Here is a 19,685-nt window from a genome sequence, read left to right as displayed (position 1 = left end):
TATTTTAACTTGACAGTTATTAGAAAAATAGAAGTATGCTTATCTCTTTTTGGGGGTATATGTCCAAATAGGAAAAACCAGAAAATCCTTAGTTTGTAGAAATGATGTATTGATTTGTAATTATACCATTTCTTTATTTACAGGTAGGCGAAAACCAAGAGTACATCGGCCTCGTTCTCCAATATTGGAAGAAAAAGACATCCCACCCCTTGAATTTCCCAAGTCCTCTGAGGATTTAATGGTGCCTAACGAGCATATAATGAATGTTATTGCCATTTATGAGGTACTGCGGAACTTTGGTACAGTTTTAAGGTTATCTCCTTTTCGCTTTGAGGACTTTTGTGCAGCTCTGGTGAGTCAAGAGCAGTGCACACTTATGGCGGAGATGCACGTCGTGCTTTTGAAAGCAGTTTTGCGTGAAGAAGACACTTCCAATACTACCTTTGGACCTGCCGATCTGAAAGATAGCGTGAATTCCACGCTGTATTTCATCGATGGCATGACGTGGCCAGAGGTGCTGCGGGTGTACTGTGAGAGTGACAAGGAGTACCATCATGTTCTTCCTTACCAAGAAGCAGAGGACTATCCTTATGGACCAGTAGAGAACAAAATCAAAGTTCTGCAGTTCTTAGTCGATCAGTTTCTTACCACAAACATTGCTCGTGAGGAGTTGATGTCTGAAGGGGTGATCCAGTACGATGACCACTGTAGGGTTTGTCACAAACTCGGGGATTTGCTTTGCTGTGAGACCTGCTCAGCAGTGTACCATTTGGAATGTGTGAAGCCGCCTCTCGAGGAGGTGCCAGAGGATGAGTGGCAGTGTGAAGTCTGTGTAGCACATAAGGTTCCTGGTGTGACTGACTGCGTTGCTGAAATCCAAAAAAACAAACCATATATTCGACATGAACCTATTGGATATGACAGAAGTCGGAGGAAATACTGGTTCTTAAACCGAAGACTCATAATGTGAGTAAATCTGGTCTTAAATTTTTGTATGTATTTAAAATTAAGCCAACTTCCTTCATGATTGTTGTAGAGCTGTGCTGCTGATGTGATGTAAACCTTGGTGATTTAATAATGAGTTGTATAGTTTAATAATTTCTAACTTGAAAGAATATGTACATTAAAACAGTTTTTAAAATTGTAAGGAAAGAAGGGTGTATGAAAAAAAGCAAAATACACACCATTGTACTCAATGCCTAGGATGGAAAACAGAACGTTACTTACTAGGTGGGATGCCACATGCCATTGTGGGCCCTTCCCCTGTTAGATTCCCTGCAGCCCACCATGAGGTAATCTGCATCCTAACTTTGGTGTCAGGATTTTCTTGCTTCTCTTTTTAGTTTTACTATATTTGTACATAAAATGGAGCAGCAAGAACAAAGAAACGGTCTAAGGAAAGATCAGTGCCGCCATGATTGGTTGCAGCCTCCCAGGAGAAGTTAAGCCCAACAGACTCCTGGTCATAGTCTGGCTTGTGCTTTCCTGAGGGTTTTCAAGAGATTCTTCCAGGCAGGACAGTGGGAAGGGCAGGAGGAAGCCTGGGAAGGTGAGGGTGCTTGGCAGGGTTGTAGTGTGGACTTGGTTTTGGGCATCCTGTAGAAGTATGGTCAGAGGGAGTGGGTTACTTTGTATTTTCAACTTCTAAAGCTTTTCTTTTTTAAATATTTTATTTATTCATTCATTCATTTGTTTATTTATTTATTTTCTTTTGGCTGCGCTGTGTGGCATGTGGGATCTTAGTTCCCCGACTAGGGATCGAACCTGTACACCCTGCAGTGGAAGCGTGGTGTCTTGACCACTGGACCGCCAGGGAAGTCCTCAGCTTCTAAAGTTTTCAAAGCCTTCTTCAAGCTCTCAGCCTTAGGTCAAATCAGAAAATTTGTGGTGGGATGAAATGAAAGAGCAGGCATGGAGAGGAGAGAAGGAACTTCATCAGCACATGGTCAGGCCAAGCAAGGTACAGAGAAGTATCTTAGCCAGGCCCACCCTTAGTTTTTAAAGATGGTACAGAATAAACAGCGAATTTCAGAATTTTGTACAGTCGTCTTCTTGTAGTGTTGCTGTGGAGAAATCTGAATCCATTCGTTGATTCTTTGTATATAACCACTTCGGACTTACCTGGAAACTTGTCGAATCTTCTCTTTGCCTTCAGTGTTTTCTGCAGTTTTAGAGTGATAGGGCCTTGTGTGGGTCTGTTTTCATCCATTGTGTGTGTGGTGGGCACTTGCAATCTGACAGTTGAGTCAGTTCTGAGAACTTCCCTTGAGGACTTCCTCCTCTCCTTTTGCCTGTTGTATTTATCTTGAACTATTATTTTATTGAATGTTGGGCTTCCTATTTTGGTCTTCTGATTTTATCTTTTCGCTCCAGTTTTCCTCTTTGTCTTTGTCCTCTTTGGAATGCGTGCGCACGCGTGTGTGTGTGTGTGTGTGTGTGTGTGTGTGTGTGTGTGTGTGTTTAATTTTTCTAGAAGATTTCCTTATCTTGGTCTTCAAGCCCTACTATTTATTTTTTCTATTCTATCACATTTTTATTTTCTAAGAGCTCTTTTGTTCTTAAAATCATCCTCCTTTTTAAAAAATAAAATCTTAGTTTTTTGTTTTCTGGAAATAATAATTTCTCTTACTTTCGAGGATGTTATTGATAGTTTTTTCGTGTGTTTTTTCCCACTGTGAATGGTCTCTGTTTCTTCCAGGCTGCTTCTTCCTGCTGTTTGTATTGGTCTGTCTCTTCCATCCTCAGATGTCTATTAATCCTTAATTTTCTGCTCCTGATTAACACTGCGGGATTATACAGCTGATTGGAAGTTCTGAGCAAGTGTGTAGGCCATATCAATTTTGAGCTTAATCGTTGAGTGATTTTCTTAATCTTTTTTCTTGGTGATCCTGATGTCACTCACTATCTTTAGTCCTTCCTTCTGAGCTGGTCAGGTGGCCCAGAGAGGCCTTTTCTGGTGTTCTGCTTGGAGCATGAGGGTTTGGCTGGCTGGGTGGTGGAGGCGGGCTGCATTTACCATGCACACCGCATTTACTGTGTACATAGCCACTCAGTACCTTGGTTTTCTGTACAATACCTTTGTTCACACCTGCGCCTGGTGTCCCCTGGTCCAGAGAACCTCACTTTTACCTTCTGTAGAGACTAAACCTTTAGTGGCTTGAAGTGGGTAGATAGGTGGCCTTGGGATCTGCTCCTAAAACAGCTTTCAAGCACTTCTCTGCTGTCGATACTCCCCTCCTCATTTTGGTGATTGTTGGTTCTCAGCTCCACCCTGTATGTTTCGGATTGGGCTTTCTTGGCTCTGTTAAAGGCGGTTATCACTTGTCCATTTGCTTTCCTGCTTCCAAAAATTTTTTTGTTGTCTCTCTTATTTTCTCTAATCTTGTGAGTTTAGATCTTTAAAAATATTTCTTTAGTGGTTTTAAGAGGGTTTCTAGAGGGAGCAAACTGAGATGTGTGGATTCAGTCTATTACCTTAATCCAGAAACTGATATGAGAAACAGTATATGAAGTTTTAAAAGTTTTAAATATACAAAGTATATTTTGTGTGTTTTGGTTTGGATCAGTTGTTTTAAAATTTTGTATACTTTTTTTTTTGCCCCCGTATCTCCCAAATATCTGGTTGTGGTGTTTATTGTGCCATCTTTCTCATATCATGCTGTGGAGATGGTAGCATGGAAACTTGTGTTGGCGAGGTCATTACAAATGGAAAGATAACTGTAACCACATTTTGGTTTGAAGTTTAATGCAGTCTTTCATTCTATGTGAAAAGTCAGTGAGACTGCCTTTCAGGGAGCCTGGTGCTTGTACTCTCTAGATGTTCAGCACAGCAGTTAACAGACCCTATCCACTCAGTCTCATGTGCCTTCCCGGAAGGGCTCAGAGTCATCAGGATTGCTGTGAACAAATCAGGAAGTAAATGAAATTTATTCTGTGCTCCTGTTCTCCCATTCTTATGTTCCCTTCCCTATCCTGCCTTTCCTCACCCTTTTTGGATGTTCATTCTCACTGCCTCTCACTTCCTTCCCTGTGCTGCCGTTTTGGGCCCCAGACATGCCAAAGGTGCTTTGTCCACATATAGGTAGGCCTTGACATCTGTAATGTAAGGCTTATCACACAATAATCAATGGTGTAGGCCTTGGTGTTAGGGACCTATAGGTGGAACTAGTTGCTGATGGGTTACTAATAACAATAGCCAACATCAACATTTATTGAGCACTTAATATATGCTGTACAGTTTGTTTGTTTTTTGCTTTTTACATACTATATTTACGTAGAAAAAAAGGAAGTTAAAATTTCAACAGCTTTTTTTTTTTTTTTTAAACAAAATGTATATCCCCAGCCAGGAAAATGGGTAAATCTAGAGAGATCCTCAAGGAGTTTATTTAACTGTCAACTTGCCCTACAGACAGTAACAGATTTAATTTATCATTGGATTGAAAAGTTCATTTTTATTTTTATATAACCTAAATAGTAAATTTGCCTTTTCTCTGAAAATTTTATACACAATTTTCTAACCTTCAAAAATGACAATAAAAAATCAAATTATGTGTATAAATTTTTATTATTTCAGTATATAAGAAACTTTTTCTTTCTTTTTGACATTTACGGTTTCCCAATATATATCTTAAATTTGTATGTTTACTTTTTCTTTTTTTGTCTTTATCCAGGTCATTTATTACTAGACAGTTGTCATACAGAGTGGTTAAATATTAAAGCTCTGAAACTAGCCCTGGTTTGCATTCCTGGCCTTGTTAATTACAAGTTCTGTGTCATATTAAAGCACCTACAACCCTTCTAAGCCTGATTTTTTTCACCTATAAAATGAGAATTGTCATTGCTTCATGAATTGTGAATGCTTGTATGTTTGTTTATTTATTTATAAAATTTATTTATTTATTTATTTATTTTTGGCTGCGTTGGGTCTTTGTTGCTGCGCGCAGGCTTCCACTAGTTGCGGGGAGCGGGGGCTACTCTTTGTTGCGGTGCGCGGGCTTCTCATTGTGGTGGCTTCTCTTGTTGCGGAGCACAGGCTCTAGGCGCGTGGGCCTCAGCAGCTGTGGCAGGTGGGCTCAGCAGCTGTGGCTCGTGGGCTCCAGAGCGCAGGCTCAGCAGTTGTGGCACACAGGCCCAGTTGCTCCGCGGCATGTGGGATCCTCCCGGACGAGGGATCGAACCCGTGTCCCCTGCACTGGCAAGCGGATTCCCAACCACTGCGCCACCAGGGAAGCCCCTGTGTGTTTACTTTAGTAATCAAGACACTATTTGTGAAGTATACCTAGTATTTTTATTATTCTGTTATTTACTTTAACAGCTTTATTGAGCTGGGTTTTTTTGTTTTTGGCCACGCTGTGCTGCTTGCGGGATATTAGTTCCCCAACCAGGGATCGAACATGTGCCCCCTGCAGTGGAAGCACAGGGTCCTAACCACTGGACCACCAGGGAATTCCCTGAGCTGTTTATTAATTTATGTATTATAAAATTCTATTGTTGTAGATGTACAATTCTATAATTTTAGTAAATTAACACTGAAAGTCCCACATCCCAGGAAACATTTTCTTCTGAGACAAATCCAAGTGGTTGGTTACTCCACATTTCAGTCATTCTGAAAGTGGTCTCATATCTGTTTACAGTTAATCTTACTCCCATTCTCAGCCTTAGAAAATCACTCTGTTGTTTGTATAAATTTGCCTTTTCTAAACATTTCATATAAAAAGAAACATATAATAATATTATTTTGTATCTCAGTTCTTTCACTTAGAATAATGTGTGCCTTACAGTTTTCTAATAAGCATTTTATTTATACATTTTTTTCATTAACCCTCACAACAACCCAATAATGTGGGTACTATTTTTGTACATTTTGTAGATGAAGAACTAAACTCAGAGAAGTTAAATAGCTTGCTCTAGGACTTGCCCAAGACTCTATGGCTATTAGGAAGTAGGACCTAGAATATTTTTTCAGGACCTATTTATAAGAATATTCTCTTTTCTTGTTTCTTCTTTTCTTTTTTTTGACCACACCATGCGGCTTGCAGGATCTTAGTTCCCCGACCAGGGATTGAATCCGGGCCGTGGCAGTGAAAGCGTGGAGTCCTAACCACTGGACCGCCAGGGAACTCCCAAGAATATTTTCAATAAGTAATTTTATACTGTAGTCTAGTTTCCAAGCCATCATCTTGAGAAGTCTGCAATTTGCCTTGTTTTAGCTGTTAAAAGCAATGCTTATAACTTGGAGGAGAAAGATAGTATAATGGTTTTGGCTCTATTGGGACTGGGTTTTTCTGAGATCTTATAAATTTGAAACACAGGCATTTTTAGAAAATATGACATAAATTAAGTGGTGTTTCAAAAAAGTTCTGTTTCTTGATAGTTCAATATCAGTATATAAAACAACACTCAGACTAGTAGAAGAGAAGAGCCTTTGTGGTTAAATACGTGCAAAGCTTTAAAATTACAGGAGTGAAAGGACTTAAGAAGGTACCCATGCATGGATTTGTGGTACATTACCAATGAAATGAAATAATCTACTTTTCTAAATTGAACATATTCTTTAAATTACATGTTTGGCAGGTGAACTATTCACTTACATTTATTTGCTTTAAAAGCTTTAGTCGTAATCTCTCAAACTGCCTTTCTTATTGCATAATAAAGTACACAGAATTTAATGAAGATCTCAGATGAACAAGTATACTTTTTTTCATGTGTTGTGACATTTTGACTGTTTTCTTTGTAAAAAGTCAGATACAAAGATTTGTTTAATTTTTTAAAATATTTATTTATTTATTTGGTTGCGCTGGGTCTTAGTTGTGGCTCACCAGCTCCTTAGTTGCAGTACGTGGGCTCCTTATTTGTGGTATGTGAACTCTTAGTTGCAGCATGCATGTGGGATCTAGTTCCCTGACCAGGGATCGAACCCAGGCCCCCTGCATTCGGAGCACCACCAGGAAAGTCCCTAAATATCATTGTTAATAATAGTTGTTTCTTGTGAATAATTTGAGTAAATGTGAAAGATTTTACATCATTTTAAAATTTAGATCAAAACAATTTCCATTTAAGCGCCCCCTTGTGGTAGATGATATGTGGATGCCTGATGAAAGTTTTGAAACCATGTAAATTGCTCAGCTTATGTTATGTGGAGATCTGGTATGTTTTCCCTGGAAGTCCAGAAGCTTAAAATGATAAATCAGTGGACTTATTGCCCAAGGGGGTTATGTCTAAAACAAAGTCTGGGGCAATGAACACTTTTTAATTGTAATGCTAATAGTTTATAGAAACTATTTTCCTCTTATTGCTTTTATTTGTTTAATACTCATTTAAAAATATGTTATTTGAATAGGTTAGGGAATAAAAGAAAAGTTCTTACACATCAGTTTATAGTCTACCTGAGGAACCAAGATACTTACTGAGCAAACAATTTAGAGATCAGTTTCAATCTGTTATGTAAGAGGGCCAGTCTTTCTTAAATATTGCTTTCATTCTATCAATCCTTTGCTCTCAAATTGGGACTTCCAGTAAAATAGGAACTGCCAGATTAGACTAGCACCTTTTCCTGTCACTGTCTGTTCTGAATAAAATTGCCGTGAACACATCATTTTAAAACTCTGCATTTTTTCATTTTCCAGATGAACTAATTTATGCTTTTTAACCTGTACAGCTTTCCACCTGCACCTCCACATTCTAGCCATAAGCCACCTATTTACTTGCTGACTCAGTTGCCATCAGACCTACGCTTGTAATCCTTCTGCCTGTGCCCAGTTCTGCATACCAGCAGCCTCCTGGACAAGTCCACATAGCAGGCACCTCAGATACAACATGTCTAAAACTGCATGCATCACTTGCCCCCATTACCTACCCTTCATTCAGTGTTGCCATCTTAGTAAATGGGATCACCATCCTACTGGCTGCTCAAACTAGAAACCTGGGAATAGTCTTTTGTCCTATGTTGTTTGTTATACCTTTTAATTACCTCTTAAATATTGAATCCATTTCTCTCCGTTCTCACTGTCAACATCATCTTGATTAGACTAGTTTAGTAGTCTCCAAACTGGTGTATGTGTAACTCCCCAATTCTGTTCTCTGTTGCATAGCTGGATTATTATTATTATTTTTTAAAAAATATTTATTTGTTTAGGCTGCATCGGGTCTTTGTTGCGGCACACGGGATCATTTAGTTGCGGCATGCGAACTCTTAGTTGCAGCATGTGGGATCTAGTTCCCTGACCAGGGATTGAACCTGGACCCTCTGCATTGGGAGCGTGGAGTCTTAGCCGCTGGACCACCAGGGAAATCCCCATAGCTGGATTATTTTTAAAACAGCCATTCTGATCAGGTCTTTTCCCCCCAAGTTGAAAAACCTTTCAATTACGTACTTTCATTTGCTCTTAACAGAAAGTTCACAGATCCCTAATTTTGTGTATTTATTTCTTTTGCTTCCCACCACCCAAAACAAAATCAATAAAAAGCAAACTAAAAACCCGCAAAGCCTTTTCGACTAACTTATCCTTCACGTCAGCCTATTTATGCCATTTCCTAGGGCTTTTTCCCCTGAATTTCTCTCCCTCTTGCACCGTGAAACACTTCTTTTTTTTAAAGCACCCATTACACTTGTAATTATTTGTTTTAAGGTAAATATCATATACTTCATCAGATGAAGAACATAATAGCAACCCTGCAAATTGCACCCACTACATGCTGTCAGTGTTCGAAGCACTTTATATGTTTTAACTTGCTTAATCCTCACAACAGCATTTTGATGTAAGTACTGTCACCCCATTTTTCAGATGGAGAAGTTGAGGCAAGAGAGAGGTTAAGTAATTTATCCAGTATCATACAACTAGTAAGTGGCAGAATCAGAATTCAGTCCCAGGCATTGTGACTCCAGAATGTGTGCTCTTAACCTCCTTGGGCTGCCTTTAATCTCTGACTCCTGAACCGTATTAGTTTCCTGTGGCTGCTGTAACAAGGCAAAGTGAGAGATTAATTTTCTCACAGTTCTGGAGGCTAGAAGTAAAAAATCAAGGTGTCAGTGGGCCCACTCCCTCCAAAGGCTCTAGGAAAGAATTCTTTTCTTTCCCTTTCCAGCTTCTAGTGCCCCAAGTGCTCCTTGGCTTGCTGGCAGCATAATTCCAATCTCTGCCAACCTCTGTCTCTTCAAGAAAGTCTAGGCCTTTTCTGTCAAGTGCCTCAAAATTCTTCCAGCCTTTTCCCATTTCCCAGTTCCTAAGCCACTCCCACGTTTTTAAGTATCTGTTATAGCAGCACTTCCTTTCCCAGTATCAAAATCTGTTTTAGGGGACTTCCCTGGTGGCACAGTGGTTAAGAATCCGCCTGCCAATGCAGGGGACACGGGTTCGAGCCTGGTCTGGGAAGATCCCACATGCCGCGGAGCAACTAAGCCTGTGTGCCACAACTACTGAGCCTGCAGTCTAGAGCCCACAAGCCACAACTACTGAGCCTGCGTGCCAAAACTACTGAAGCCCGCGTGCCACAACTCCTGAGCCTGCGCTCTAGAGCCCGCGAGCCACAACTGCTGAGCCCACGTGACACAACTACTGAAGCCCGCGTGACACAACTACTGAGCCCACGCTCTAGAGCCTGCGGACCACAACTGCTGGGCCCGCGTGCCGCAACTACGAAGCCTGCATGCCACAACTACTGAGCCTGCGCTCTAGAGCCCGCGAGCCACAACTACTGAGCCCGCGTGCCACAACTACTGAAGCCCGCATGCCACAACTACTGAGCCTGCGCTCTAGAGCCCGCGAGCCACAACTACTGAAGCCCGCACGCCTAGAGCCCATGCTCCACAACAAAGAAAAGCCACTGCAGTGAGAAGCCTGCGCACCACAATGAAGAGTAGCCCCCACTTGCCACAACTAGTGAAAGCCCACGTGCAGCAACAAAGACCCAATGCAGCCAAAAAAATAAGTTAAAAAAATTAAATCATAAAAAAAAAAAGCATGAAATCAAAATCTGTTTTAGTTTCCTAGGGCTGCCATAACAAATTGACCATAAAATTAGTTGGTTAAAGCAACAGGAATTTATTCTCTCACGATTCTGGCGGCTAGAAGTTTGAAACCAGTGTCAGCAGGATTGTTTCTTTCTGGAGGCTCAGGGAGACTCTGTTCCATGCCTGTCTCCTAGCTTCTGGTGGTTGCTGGCCTTCCTTGGTGTCTCCTGGCTCATAGGCAAAGGCACATGACTCGAATCTCTGCCTCCATCTTCACATCACCTTCTCCACGTGTCTCTCTGAATCCTCTCCTCCTCTTGTAAGGAAGATGTGGGATCTTCCTGGACCAGGGCTCAAATAGCAGTCATTTGATTTAGAGCTCACCCTAAATCCAGAACGATTTCATCTCAAGATCCTTAGCTAATTACATCTGCAAAGACCGTATTTCCAAATAAGGTCACATTCTATGGTTTCAGGTGGACATACCTTTTTGTCAACCCACCACACTAGCGTTCCTCACTCTTAGTTTCTGTGGGTTTGTTTAGAAGTGAAACTCAAAACTTACTGTTAGTCATTAACCTCTTACTTATCTTGCCTAAGTAAAAGCCAAACAGACTTTCAAATGTAGGCATATAATCTGCAAGTTTGCTGTTAATTGTATTCTTCGCCCGTATTTTCATTCCATTCTGTCCTCCCCTGCCACCCTATCAGCTCCTTGAGCTGATCAGTGACTTCAGGGAAGCCAGGCCAGTTTGGGTGTGCAGAAGGAACGTTGTAGAGACAGAGCTTCTGTAGAAACCAAATTCTAACCCCATAAACAAAGGTACTTACAAATTGATGTATATTCATATAGGAAAGCAGTTGTCACTTTTACAATTAGAACAAATAAACTTGGTTATATAAACTGTGTAAATGTGCCCAAGTACATCAATATTAAAACTTTTCTTTGAAAGCATTAGCTGTTATTGTTCACTCAGTTTTGCTACTTTATGCTTTTGATGAATTTATCCTTCTGTAGCTTCAAGAAGAAAAAAAATGGTCATTGTTGAGTATTATCTTTGATGAGCAGAATAAAAAATAGAGCTGTTTTTACTTTTTATTAATTTAATATATATTTTTGGCTGTGTCGGGTCTTAGTTGCGGCTTGTGGGCTTCTCTCTAGTTGTGGCATGTGGGCTCCAGAGTGCGTGGGCTCTGTAGTTGCGGCATGCGGGCTCAGTAGTTGTGGGCGCGGGCTTAGTTGCCCCGCTTCCTGTGGGATCTTAGTTCCCCAACCAGGGATTGAACCCGTGTCCCTTGCATTGGAAGGCGGATTCTTAACCACTGGACCACCAGGGAAGTCCCCAAATAGAGCTGTTTTTAGAGGGACATTGACAAAACTGTACATTTAGGGGAAGAATATCAGGGTAGTGACGACTGGAAAACATGCTGTATGAGGAATGGTTAAAGTATTTGAGCATGTTTGGCCTGAAAAGAAAAAAAACAGGGTAAAATTATAGATGTTGTGAAAGAGTTGAAGGACTGTGTGTGGAGGAGGTGTTAGGTTTATTTCAGAGAATTCTAGCAGGCAGAATCAGGATGGATTGGTGGAAACACTAGGTGTGTGTCATCTCTTAAAAGGAAAAAACTTTCTAACAGAGCAGTTCCAATCTAGAATGGACTGCCACCATATGAACTTGTGAATTCTCTGTTAAGATGAAAATTAAGATTAAAATTAAAATTAAGTGTTCTCTGTTAAGATGGAAATTCTGCAGATGCCAGCATGGGCTGAGTCAGTCAACTGATAAGGACCCTTTCAGTAGCCTGTGAGTTGCTTGAAAAATTGGACGGAATGTCCATTTAATTAAATTTGTTCCCATAGCATCTCACTTTCATGTAGAAATCTTATGCTTATAAATTGTTTTCTACCCAAAAAACGTTCTTATGTAGAATGTTTTTCTTGTTCCATTGAAATTCGTAGATATTTCTGAATCAAGAGGAAAAAAGCAAACAGTTAAGGAAAGAATTTGATATCTTTAAACAGAGGAAAAATCCTTAAGATTGAAATCTTAGAAAACAAAGAATTAGGCTGTCCTGTAACTCTTGTGCTCAGTCAAAGCTCACTATGTACTTTTTATTTATTTATTATTTATTTTTGGCTGCATTGGGTCTTTGTTGCTGCGTGTGGCTTTCTCTGGTTGCGGCGAGCGGGGGCTACTCTTCGTTGCGGTGCGCGGGCTTCTCATTGCGGTGGCTTCTCTTGTTGCAGAGTGTGGGCTCTAGGCACGTGGGCCTCAGTAGTTGTGGCTCACGGGCTCTAGAGCTCAGGCTCAGTAGTTGTGATGCACGGGCTTAGTTGCTCCGCGGCATGTGGGATCTTCCCGGACCAGGGCTCGAACCCGTGTCCCCTGCATTGGCAGATGGATTCTTAAGCACTGTGCCACCAGGGAAGCCCCCTATTAATCTTTTTATTTAGAGGATTCTGACATCTTTAACATTTTAAATTGGAGTAGACCATTGTTATCACTCAGTTATAAGAAGTCAGTAGAAATACCCACTGTAGAGTGAAATCTAGAGCCGCTTAAAAAAATGATTTTCAGAAATTTTTGTAAAAAGCTTCTAACAGAAATATATTAATATCATATGTCAGCAGATGCTGATTTGAAAGAGGGAAAACATGGACCCTTTACTAATCTCTTTTTCTTTAAAACTTTTGATAATTTTGTTATCCTTTTATTTATCCATGATTTAATATATCCCTTCTTTGTTCAGAATTATTGAATGTCTCATTCCTGGAATTCTGCTACATTTTAATTTATTTACTACCTTACTAGTAACAATAATATTTTCTATTTATTGATCACTAATGATGTTTTCCAGGCACTATGATAGATGCCTTATTATAGCACCTTTATTTACCTTATAATATCTTACAGTGTCCCTCAAGACAGGTACTGTTATCCCCATTTTACCAGTGAGGTGAATAAGATGTCTCAGAGGCTCAGAGGAGTTGTGTCTTGTCCACGTTCACATATCTCATAAGTGACCGAGCCCATTTAAAGCCATATCTTTCTTAAAGTGCTCTTCTTTCAGCTTCGTGAGTTTGCCTTTGAGCAGACAGGAATGTTAGACTCTTTCTTGTTAGGTACCTCACACACACTCCTGAATCTTCTGAATGAGAGAAGAACTGAGTCACATATGTTTCTCGAAGTCTGGTCCTAGACATTAATTTGCCTTATGTTTTTAGTTATTAGTGTTGAAGTCTCCACCTCCATAACAAGTGACTGGCATCTTCAGAGAGATTTAAGCAGGAAAAGAAGCTGCTGTGCTCTTCTTCTCTCCAGTTTGAGCTTTGATTGTCCGTCAAGAAAGAGAGATGAGGCATTGTTACTTGATTGACATGACTCCTTCAGGGACCAGAATTTAGCAGAGCATTTACACCATTTGGATGGAAATGTTTCTAAACTATACTGTAATGTGAACCTGCTCTGTACCTGCCAAGTACTGAACATAGTTTAAATATTTCTGGTTAAAGTTCTGCCCCTCATATTGTTCCAGTGATGACCTTAAAGTTGATTGAAGTGTAACCAAGACTGTCCTTCACCAAGTACTCACACGCTCTGAATTTTAAGGTCATGTTTCTGCATGTCATGTTTTTAGATATCTTTCTTTGCTGCTATACTAATTCCTCTCTTCCCACTACTACAAGCAAATTATTTTATCCTAAGCTGCTATGGGCTAGGAAATCAAAATAATTAGAGGTTTAAATAAAATGAGTACCTTGAGTTTGAATGAGACTTGACAGGATCTCTTATGAGCAAATATACTGAGCTTTAGTGCACAATCTTTGTGTTGTGTGTTTTAACTTCCACTGGATAGATAAAATTGTCAGGTAAGTGCCATTTTGTCTAACATCAAAGTGTTTTTGTGCTTTTTTTAAACAGAGAAGAAGATACAGAAAATGAAAATGAAAAGAAAATTTGGTACTACAGCACAAAGGTCCAGCTTGCAGAATTAATTGACTGTCTAGACAAAGATTACTGGGAAGCAGAACTCTGCAAAATTCTAGAAGAAATGCGTGAAGAAATCCACCGGCACATGGACATAACTGAAGACCTGACCAATAAGGCTCGGGGCAGTAATAAATCCTTTCTGGCGGCAGCTAATGGTGAGAGGGAAATTTTCTTATTTTACTTTTTGTTACATTTCTTGGTATGAAATCACTGCAAAATATGAAAATATATTAAAATTTTCAAGTATGATTATTTTATTTTAATTCTCTATATTTCATTTTCTCAAGAGAACCTTGTTCATCCTAACATAAATTAGGGATCCTATGCATTTTAGTGTTTTGTACCTTGCCTCGCTCATTACTGATATTCCCCAAATTATATTTGTTTGTTTCTTTAATTCAAGAATTTTATTAATAAACCTTTTAGGGAGTCCTGTTTTTAATTATGAGAAATGGTATTCCTTTAAAATTTACTCTTTGCTTTCTTTTTTTCTAATAAACTTTTAATTTTAGAATAATTTTAGAGTTACAGCAAAGTTGCTAAGATAACACAGAGGGTTTCACGTACCCTGCAGCATGCTTCCCCTATTGTCAACATCTTACATTAGTGTGGTACATTTGTGATCACTAATGAACCAATGTTGATATATTGTAATGACTTACGTCTATACTTAAATCCGATTTCCTTAGTTCTTATCTAATGTCCTTTTTCTGTCTCATGATCCCCTCCAGGACACCACATTATATTTCGTTATCGTGTCTCTCTAGGTTCCTCTAGACTGTCACAGGTTCTCAGCCTTTCCTTATTATTGATGACCTTGACAAGTTTTGAGGATTGCTGGTCAGGTATTTAATAGAATGCCCTCAATATGGATTTGTCTCATGTTCTTCTCGTAGTTAGCCTGGGGTTGTGTATTTTGGGGAGGAAGACCACAGAGGTGCAGTGCCCTTCTCATCATCTTATCAAGAGTACCTGCCACCAACGTGACTTATCACCAATGATGTTAACCTTGGTCATCTCGTTGAGGCAGTGTTTGTCAGGTTTCTCTGTTGTAAAATTACTCCTCCCACCCATACTGTGCTTTTGGGGAGAAAGTCGCTACGCACAGCCCACCCTTAGGCCGTGAGGAGTTATGCTGCACCTCCTTGAGGGAGCATTTATCTACATACATTGTTTGGGATGTTTCTGCACAGGAGATTCATCTAGTCTTCCTTTATTTATTCAGTCATTTATATGAGGATGGACTCATGGATATATATTTTACACTTTGGGTTATATTTTATTTTATTTTATTTATTTATTTAATTTATTCTTGGTTGCGTTGGGCCTTCGTTGCTGCGCGTGGGCTTTCTCTAGTTGCATTGAGCGGGGGCTACTCTTTGTTGCGGTGCGCGGGTTTCTCATTGCGGTGGCTTCTCTTGTTGCGGAGCACGGGCTCTAGGCGTGCGGGCTTCAGTTGTTGTGGCTCGCAGGCTCTAGAAGAGCGCAGGCTCAGTAGTTGTGGCACGCGGGCTCAGTAGTTGTGGTTCGTGGGCTCTAGAGCACAGGCTCAGGTGTTGTGGCGCATGGGCTTAGCTGCTCCGCGGCATGTGGGATCTTCCTGGACCAGGGCTCGAACCCGTGTCCCCTGCACTGGCAGGCGGACTCTTAACCACTGCACCACCAGGGAAGCCCTTGGGTTATATTTTAATTACTACCTTATTTATTTTGTTGCTCAGCATTTTGCTTTTTAAAAATTCTTTGCTTTTTAACAGATAATGAATGCATATGATATTTTAAAAAAGTAAATAGTACAAAAGATTATAACACTGAAAAGTCAGTCTCTCACCTTCATAATCCCCAATTTTACCTTCCTTTTTTCAGAGACGGCCATTAATGCCATTGTTAAACATCCTGCCAGATGTAGTTTGTGCATGTTTAATAAGTATCACCTGTGTTTTCTAACAGTACCTTTTAATCTTAACATAGATAACATGGTTAGGTAAGACTCTGATAGTATACTTAAACTGCCTGTTCTCCTCTTTTACACATATTGATACTATCTGCCATACATATAATCCTATTAATTTCCTCCATTTTCCAGTTACTGAAAAAGTCCCCTATTCTCTATTTGCTTAAAAATAGATTTTTTATATTTAATAAATATATTTAGTTCAGCTGTATGCAAGCTTGTTCTCATATATTCGACATCAGTATTCTCTTGAATTCATGATTATTTTTGGAGAACAATATTCATGGTGTCATATACAAATACTGTTGCGCACAAATACACTTTGTCTTCAGAAACTAGCAGACTTAGTTACCAAGGGTTATATTTATTCATATCTTGTACTTGGAAGTATTTTTTTATTAGATCTGTTTTTTAAAATGCGTGTTTTTTCCATCAGATAAGTTTTACTCATCAGAATTCTTTGGAGAGGTTGATAATTGCAGTCATATTGATATAATCCCTTTCTCACTCCCTCCCCTCCATACTATAGATCAAATAATAGGAAGTTTTATTAATTTCAGCCAGGTTACTTCCCCTGTTAATTTCCTTTCATGAATCCTGGCATTCAAACTGACAAATCCCTTTTTCTCTCTTGCATTCTCAGCTTTAATACAATCATAAAGAACCAGGCAGCCCTCTAAAAAGCAATGGCGAGCGTGTTTTTATCAAGTGTTAAATTAGAAATATTTTCTAGAGTGAGCTTGTCTGTGTGCAAAATTGTATATGTAGTATCAATTAAATAAAGAACAAAGCCAACATAGGAATGGATAATCAAAATGTTTAGTGGCCTGATTTGGGGGAATGTAAAACTAAAAATAAACATGCAGAGGAATTGGTTAATTTCATTTTGGATTATAATGTGATGGAACACTGTACATTGGAGAATTACTTAAGGTACCATGCAAAAATAGTACCTGGGTCATTGAGGTACTTAAATTCTCTTCCTCAGAATAACCAACTGAGTGAATAACCAGCTTTTATCACTAAAAAATAACCAATTAGCATAGTAGGATTATAGTTAGTTTCCTTTTTATATTTTTCAATTTTTCTACAATAAGCATATTATATTTCAGTATAATTCAGCGTGTAATGTACTTTTAAAAAATTTTATTTATTTATTTTTAGCTGCATTGGGTCCTCGTTGCTGCGCGTGGGCTTTTCTCTAGTTGCGGCAAGCGGGGGCTACTCTTCGTTGTGGTGCTTGGGCCTCTTGTTGCAGAGCATGGGCTCTAGGCGCATGGGCTTCAGTAGTTGTGGCACGTGGGCTCAGTAGTTGTGGCTTGCGGGCTTTAGAGTGCAGGCTCAGTAGTTGTGACGCATGGGCGTAGTTGCTCCCTGGCATGTGGGATCTTCCCGGACCAGGGCTCGAACCCGTGTCCCCTGCATTGGCAGGCGGATTGTTAACAACTGCGCTACCAGGGAAGCCCGGCAGGTGGATTCTTAACCACTGCGCCACCAGGGAAGCCCTGTACTTTTAAAAATTAGTTAAACCTTTCGTAATAATCAAAAATAGCAGAGAGAGCTTTGAGCGTTAGGGCACAGTATATTCTTAGAAAGTTAGGTGGCCAAATCTTGTGTGCAGCTACCCTCTTAATACAACTGGAGTTAATTTAAATAAGGTAAACTGCACCTTGGATTTAATGGTGAGATCTAGACAAAAAGTGACATTTTTCTTCTCTTTTTTTCTTCCCCCCTTCCCACCTTTTTTTTTGCTAAGGTGCAACCAACCTGGTACTAGAGGTGGAGGGATTCACAAGCATTGAAAATTGATGGGGAAGAAGGGGAAACTAACATGTTTGAGTACCTACTGTGGGCCAGGTGTTCATCTAGTTGTTATACAAGCCTTTGATCCTCTCAACAACTTTCTGAGGAATGTATTGGCAATGAATTAAACATTGAGATAGAAGAATTTCCCATTAAAACACTGGTCTGCCGTCATTACCTTTATCTGCTCTCTCTGGGAACCAAAATCTTGGCTATGATAGTTTAGGAGCATCCAGCCCAGGTAAATACCCAAAATAATATCTAGCGGTTTTCTTTAACTTGGGATTTTATGAGATTAAAAAAACAAACTACTGGGCTTCTGAAATAGCCAAGAATAATTTGCAGTATCGTAGCAGTGATTTCAGAATCACAGTTCATCCTTATGACTTTACATTTTTAACTTCACGAATAGCATAAATCCTTCCAACTTTTAAGCCCTCTGGTTTTTATATACATATATGACCACTTTAGGAGAGTTTAATTCTATTTTTTGGTAGTTGAATTTTTCTATTTTTTCCTAATATTTTTTGAAAAATTTCAAATATACAGGAAGTGGAAGAATTATACAATAAATACCCATAAGCCCATCATCTAGATTCTACAATTTATTATATATTTGTAACTGTAAATTGTTTTATCATATACCTTTTTGGTGACTGTGTTTTATAATGCTTTATTTTGTTTGCTTGAAGGAAGTTTGTTTGGAATAAATTTTTCTGAGAGAAGATGATTTTTAAAGTTTGGTAGTGGTAGGTTAATTCTTTCTGTTTAATTTTGAAATATTCCTGCAGAGTATAGAATATACATGTTTATAGAATATGCATATTTATTGTAGATCAGATACAACCTAAACTGATTATTTTTTCTTTCATCCCTTAATGTTTTTTCCCCCCCCTGACCTTCTTGGTCTATTTTTCTTATGGCTATGAGTGCCATAGGTTTTGAACTGAAAATACAGACGTATAGACTGATAAATATTTGTATACTTGATAGAGTAGGCAACAAGATAGAATATTTGAAATTAGAACCTTTATAGAAAATCAGAGATCTTTGGTCATCCTACCTGTGCTTTTTATCTAATTTAGATGATCTAATTTGTAGGTTTAAAAAAAAATGTTTAATCCCCATTAAATGGCATGAGGGAAGTTGGGATGAATGTGTAGCATTTTGGTTTGGAAAAGCTGGCAGTTGAAGATCAGGGGGGAGCTGTGTTTGAAAGTAAGAAATAATATGGCTCTAAGAAAAGCAAGTAATTGGTAAATAAATTTTCTTTTTCTAAATAAAAAGTTCTTTAAAAAAGAGTGATTGAGATACTTCCATTGATAGGTTTAGTGTACTTAGCAAGAGTAAATGCAGCTCGGGTAAATAGGAACTGAAAACAGTATAGATGTATAGATAGGTAAAAGGATATAAGGAAATGATGTAAAAAAGGATCCGGGGTGACTTGGATGACGAAGAAGACAGAAAATATACCAATTAGGATTCCTTCTGTTTGAAATTGTTGTCCTACAGATGTCCTTAGATGTTCATATAATCGTTGGCTTAGAATTCTTACAGGAATTAGGAGTAGAGAAGGTGAGAGAGAGTAAGGAATTAACTCCAACCGCCTCAAAGGTAATCACTTTACCAGAGAGGTCAGTGTTTTCCAGTGATGACTTTATAAGGTTTTTCTAATCCTAGGAAACCTACGATTTAGGAAATATTGATGAAAGGGAAGGTAGAGAACATTTAAAGAAAGGAAATGTAAACAAGGAAATTTAAAAAGCCATAAAGAAGTACCATGGGTGCATGGCATTGGCATTAAAGACGTTTCTTCTTGTTTACAAACGTTGTACTCTAGTTGGTAAATTTATTTCTCATGAGAGTACAATTTAGCAATTCTGAAACTGGTTTACTGTGTATAACAGGATTGACCAAATAAATATATTGTAATGAAAACAGAACTTCTGTCAGAAAAGTTACAAAAAAACAAGAGAGCAATGCTTGAATG

General features: G+C 39.1%; 1 protein-coding gene across 16 annotated transcripts in view; it reads left to right on the top strand.

Moving 5' to 3' along the window:
* Window positions 1-19,685, top strand: part of BPTF (bromodomain PHD finger transcription factor) — a 138,478-nt gene that overhangs the window by 33,249 nt on the left and 85,544 nt on the right. For 15 of the 16 annotated variants that reach the window (XM_061177096.1, XM_061177092.1, XM_061177090.1 and 12 more), the window contains exons 2-3: window positions 144-966; window positions 13,873-14,096. In XM_061177096.1, the coding sequence (XP_061033079.1) occupies window positions 144-966; window positions 13,873-14,096 (1,047 nt within the window). The remainder of the gene's footprint in view (window positions 1-143; window positions 967-13,872; window positions 14,097-19,685) is intronic. The other variant, XM_061177095.1, reaches the window with a different exon arrangement.

This window comes from Eubalaena glacialis, chromosome 19, assembly GCF_028564815.1.
Source record: "Eubalaena glacialis isolate mEubGla1 chromosome 19, mEubGla1.1.hap2.+ XY, whole genome shotgun sequence".
NCBI lineage: Eukaryota > Metazoa > Chordata > Mammalia > Artiodactyla > Balaenidae > Eubalaena > Eubalaena glacialis.
Note: the sequence above shows the minus strand (reverse complement) of the source record. Positions and strands in the feature narration are given on the sequence as shown.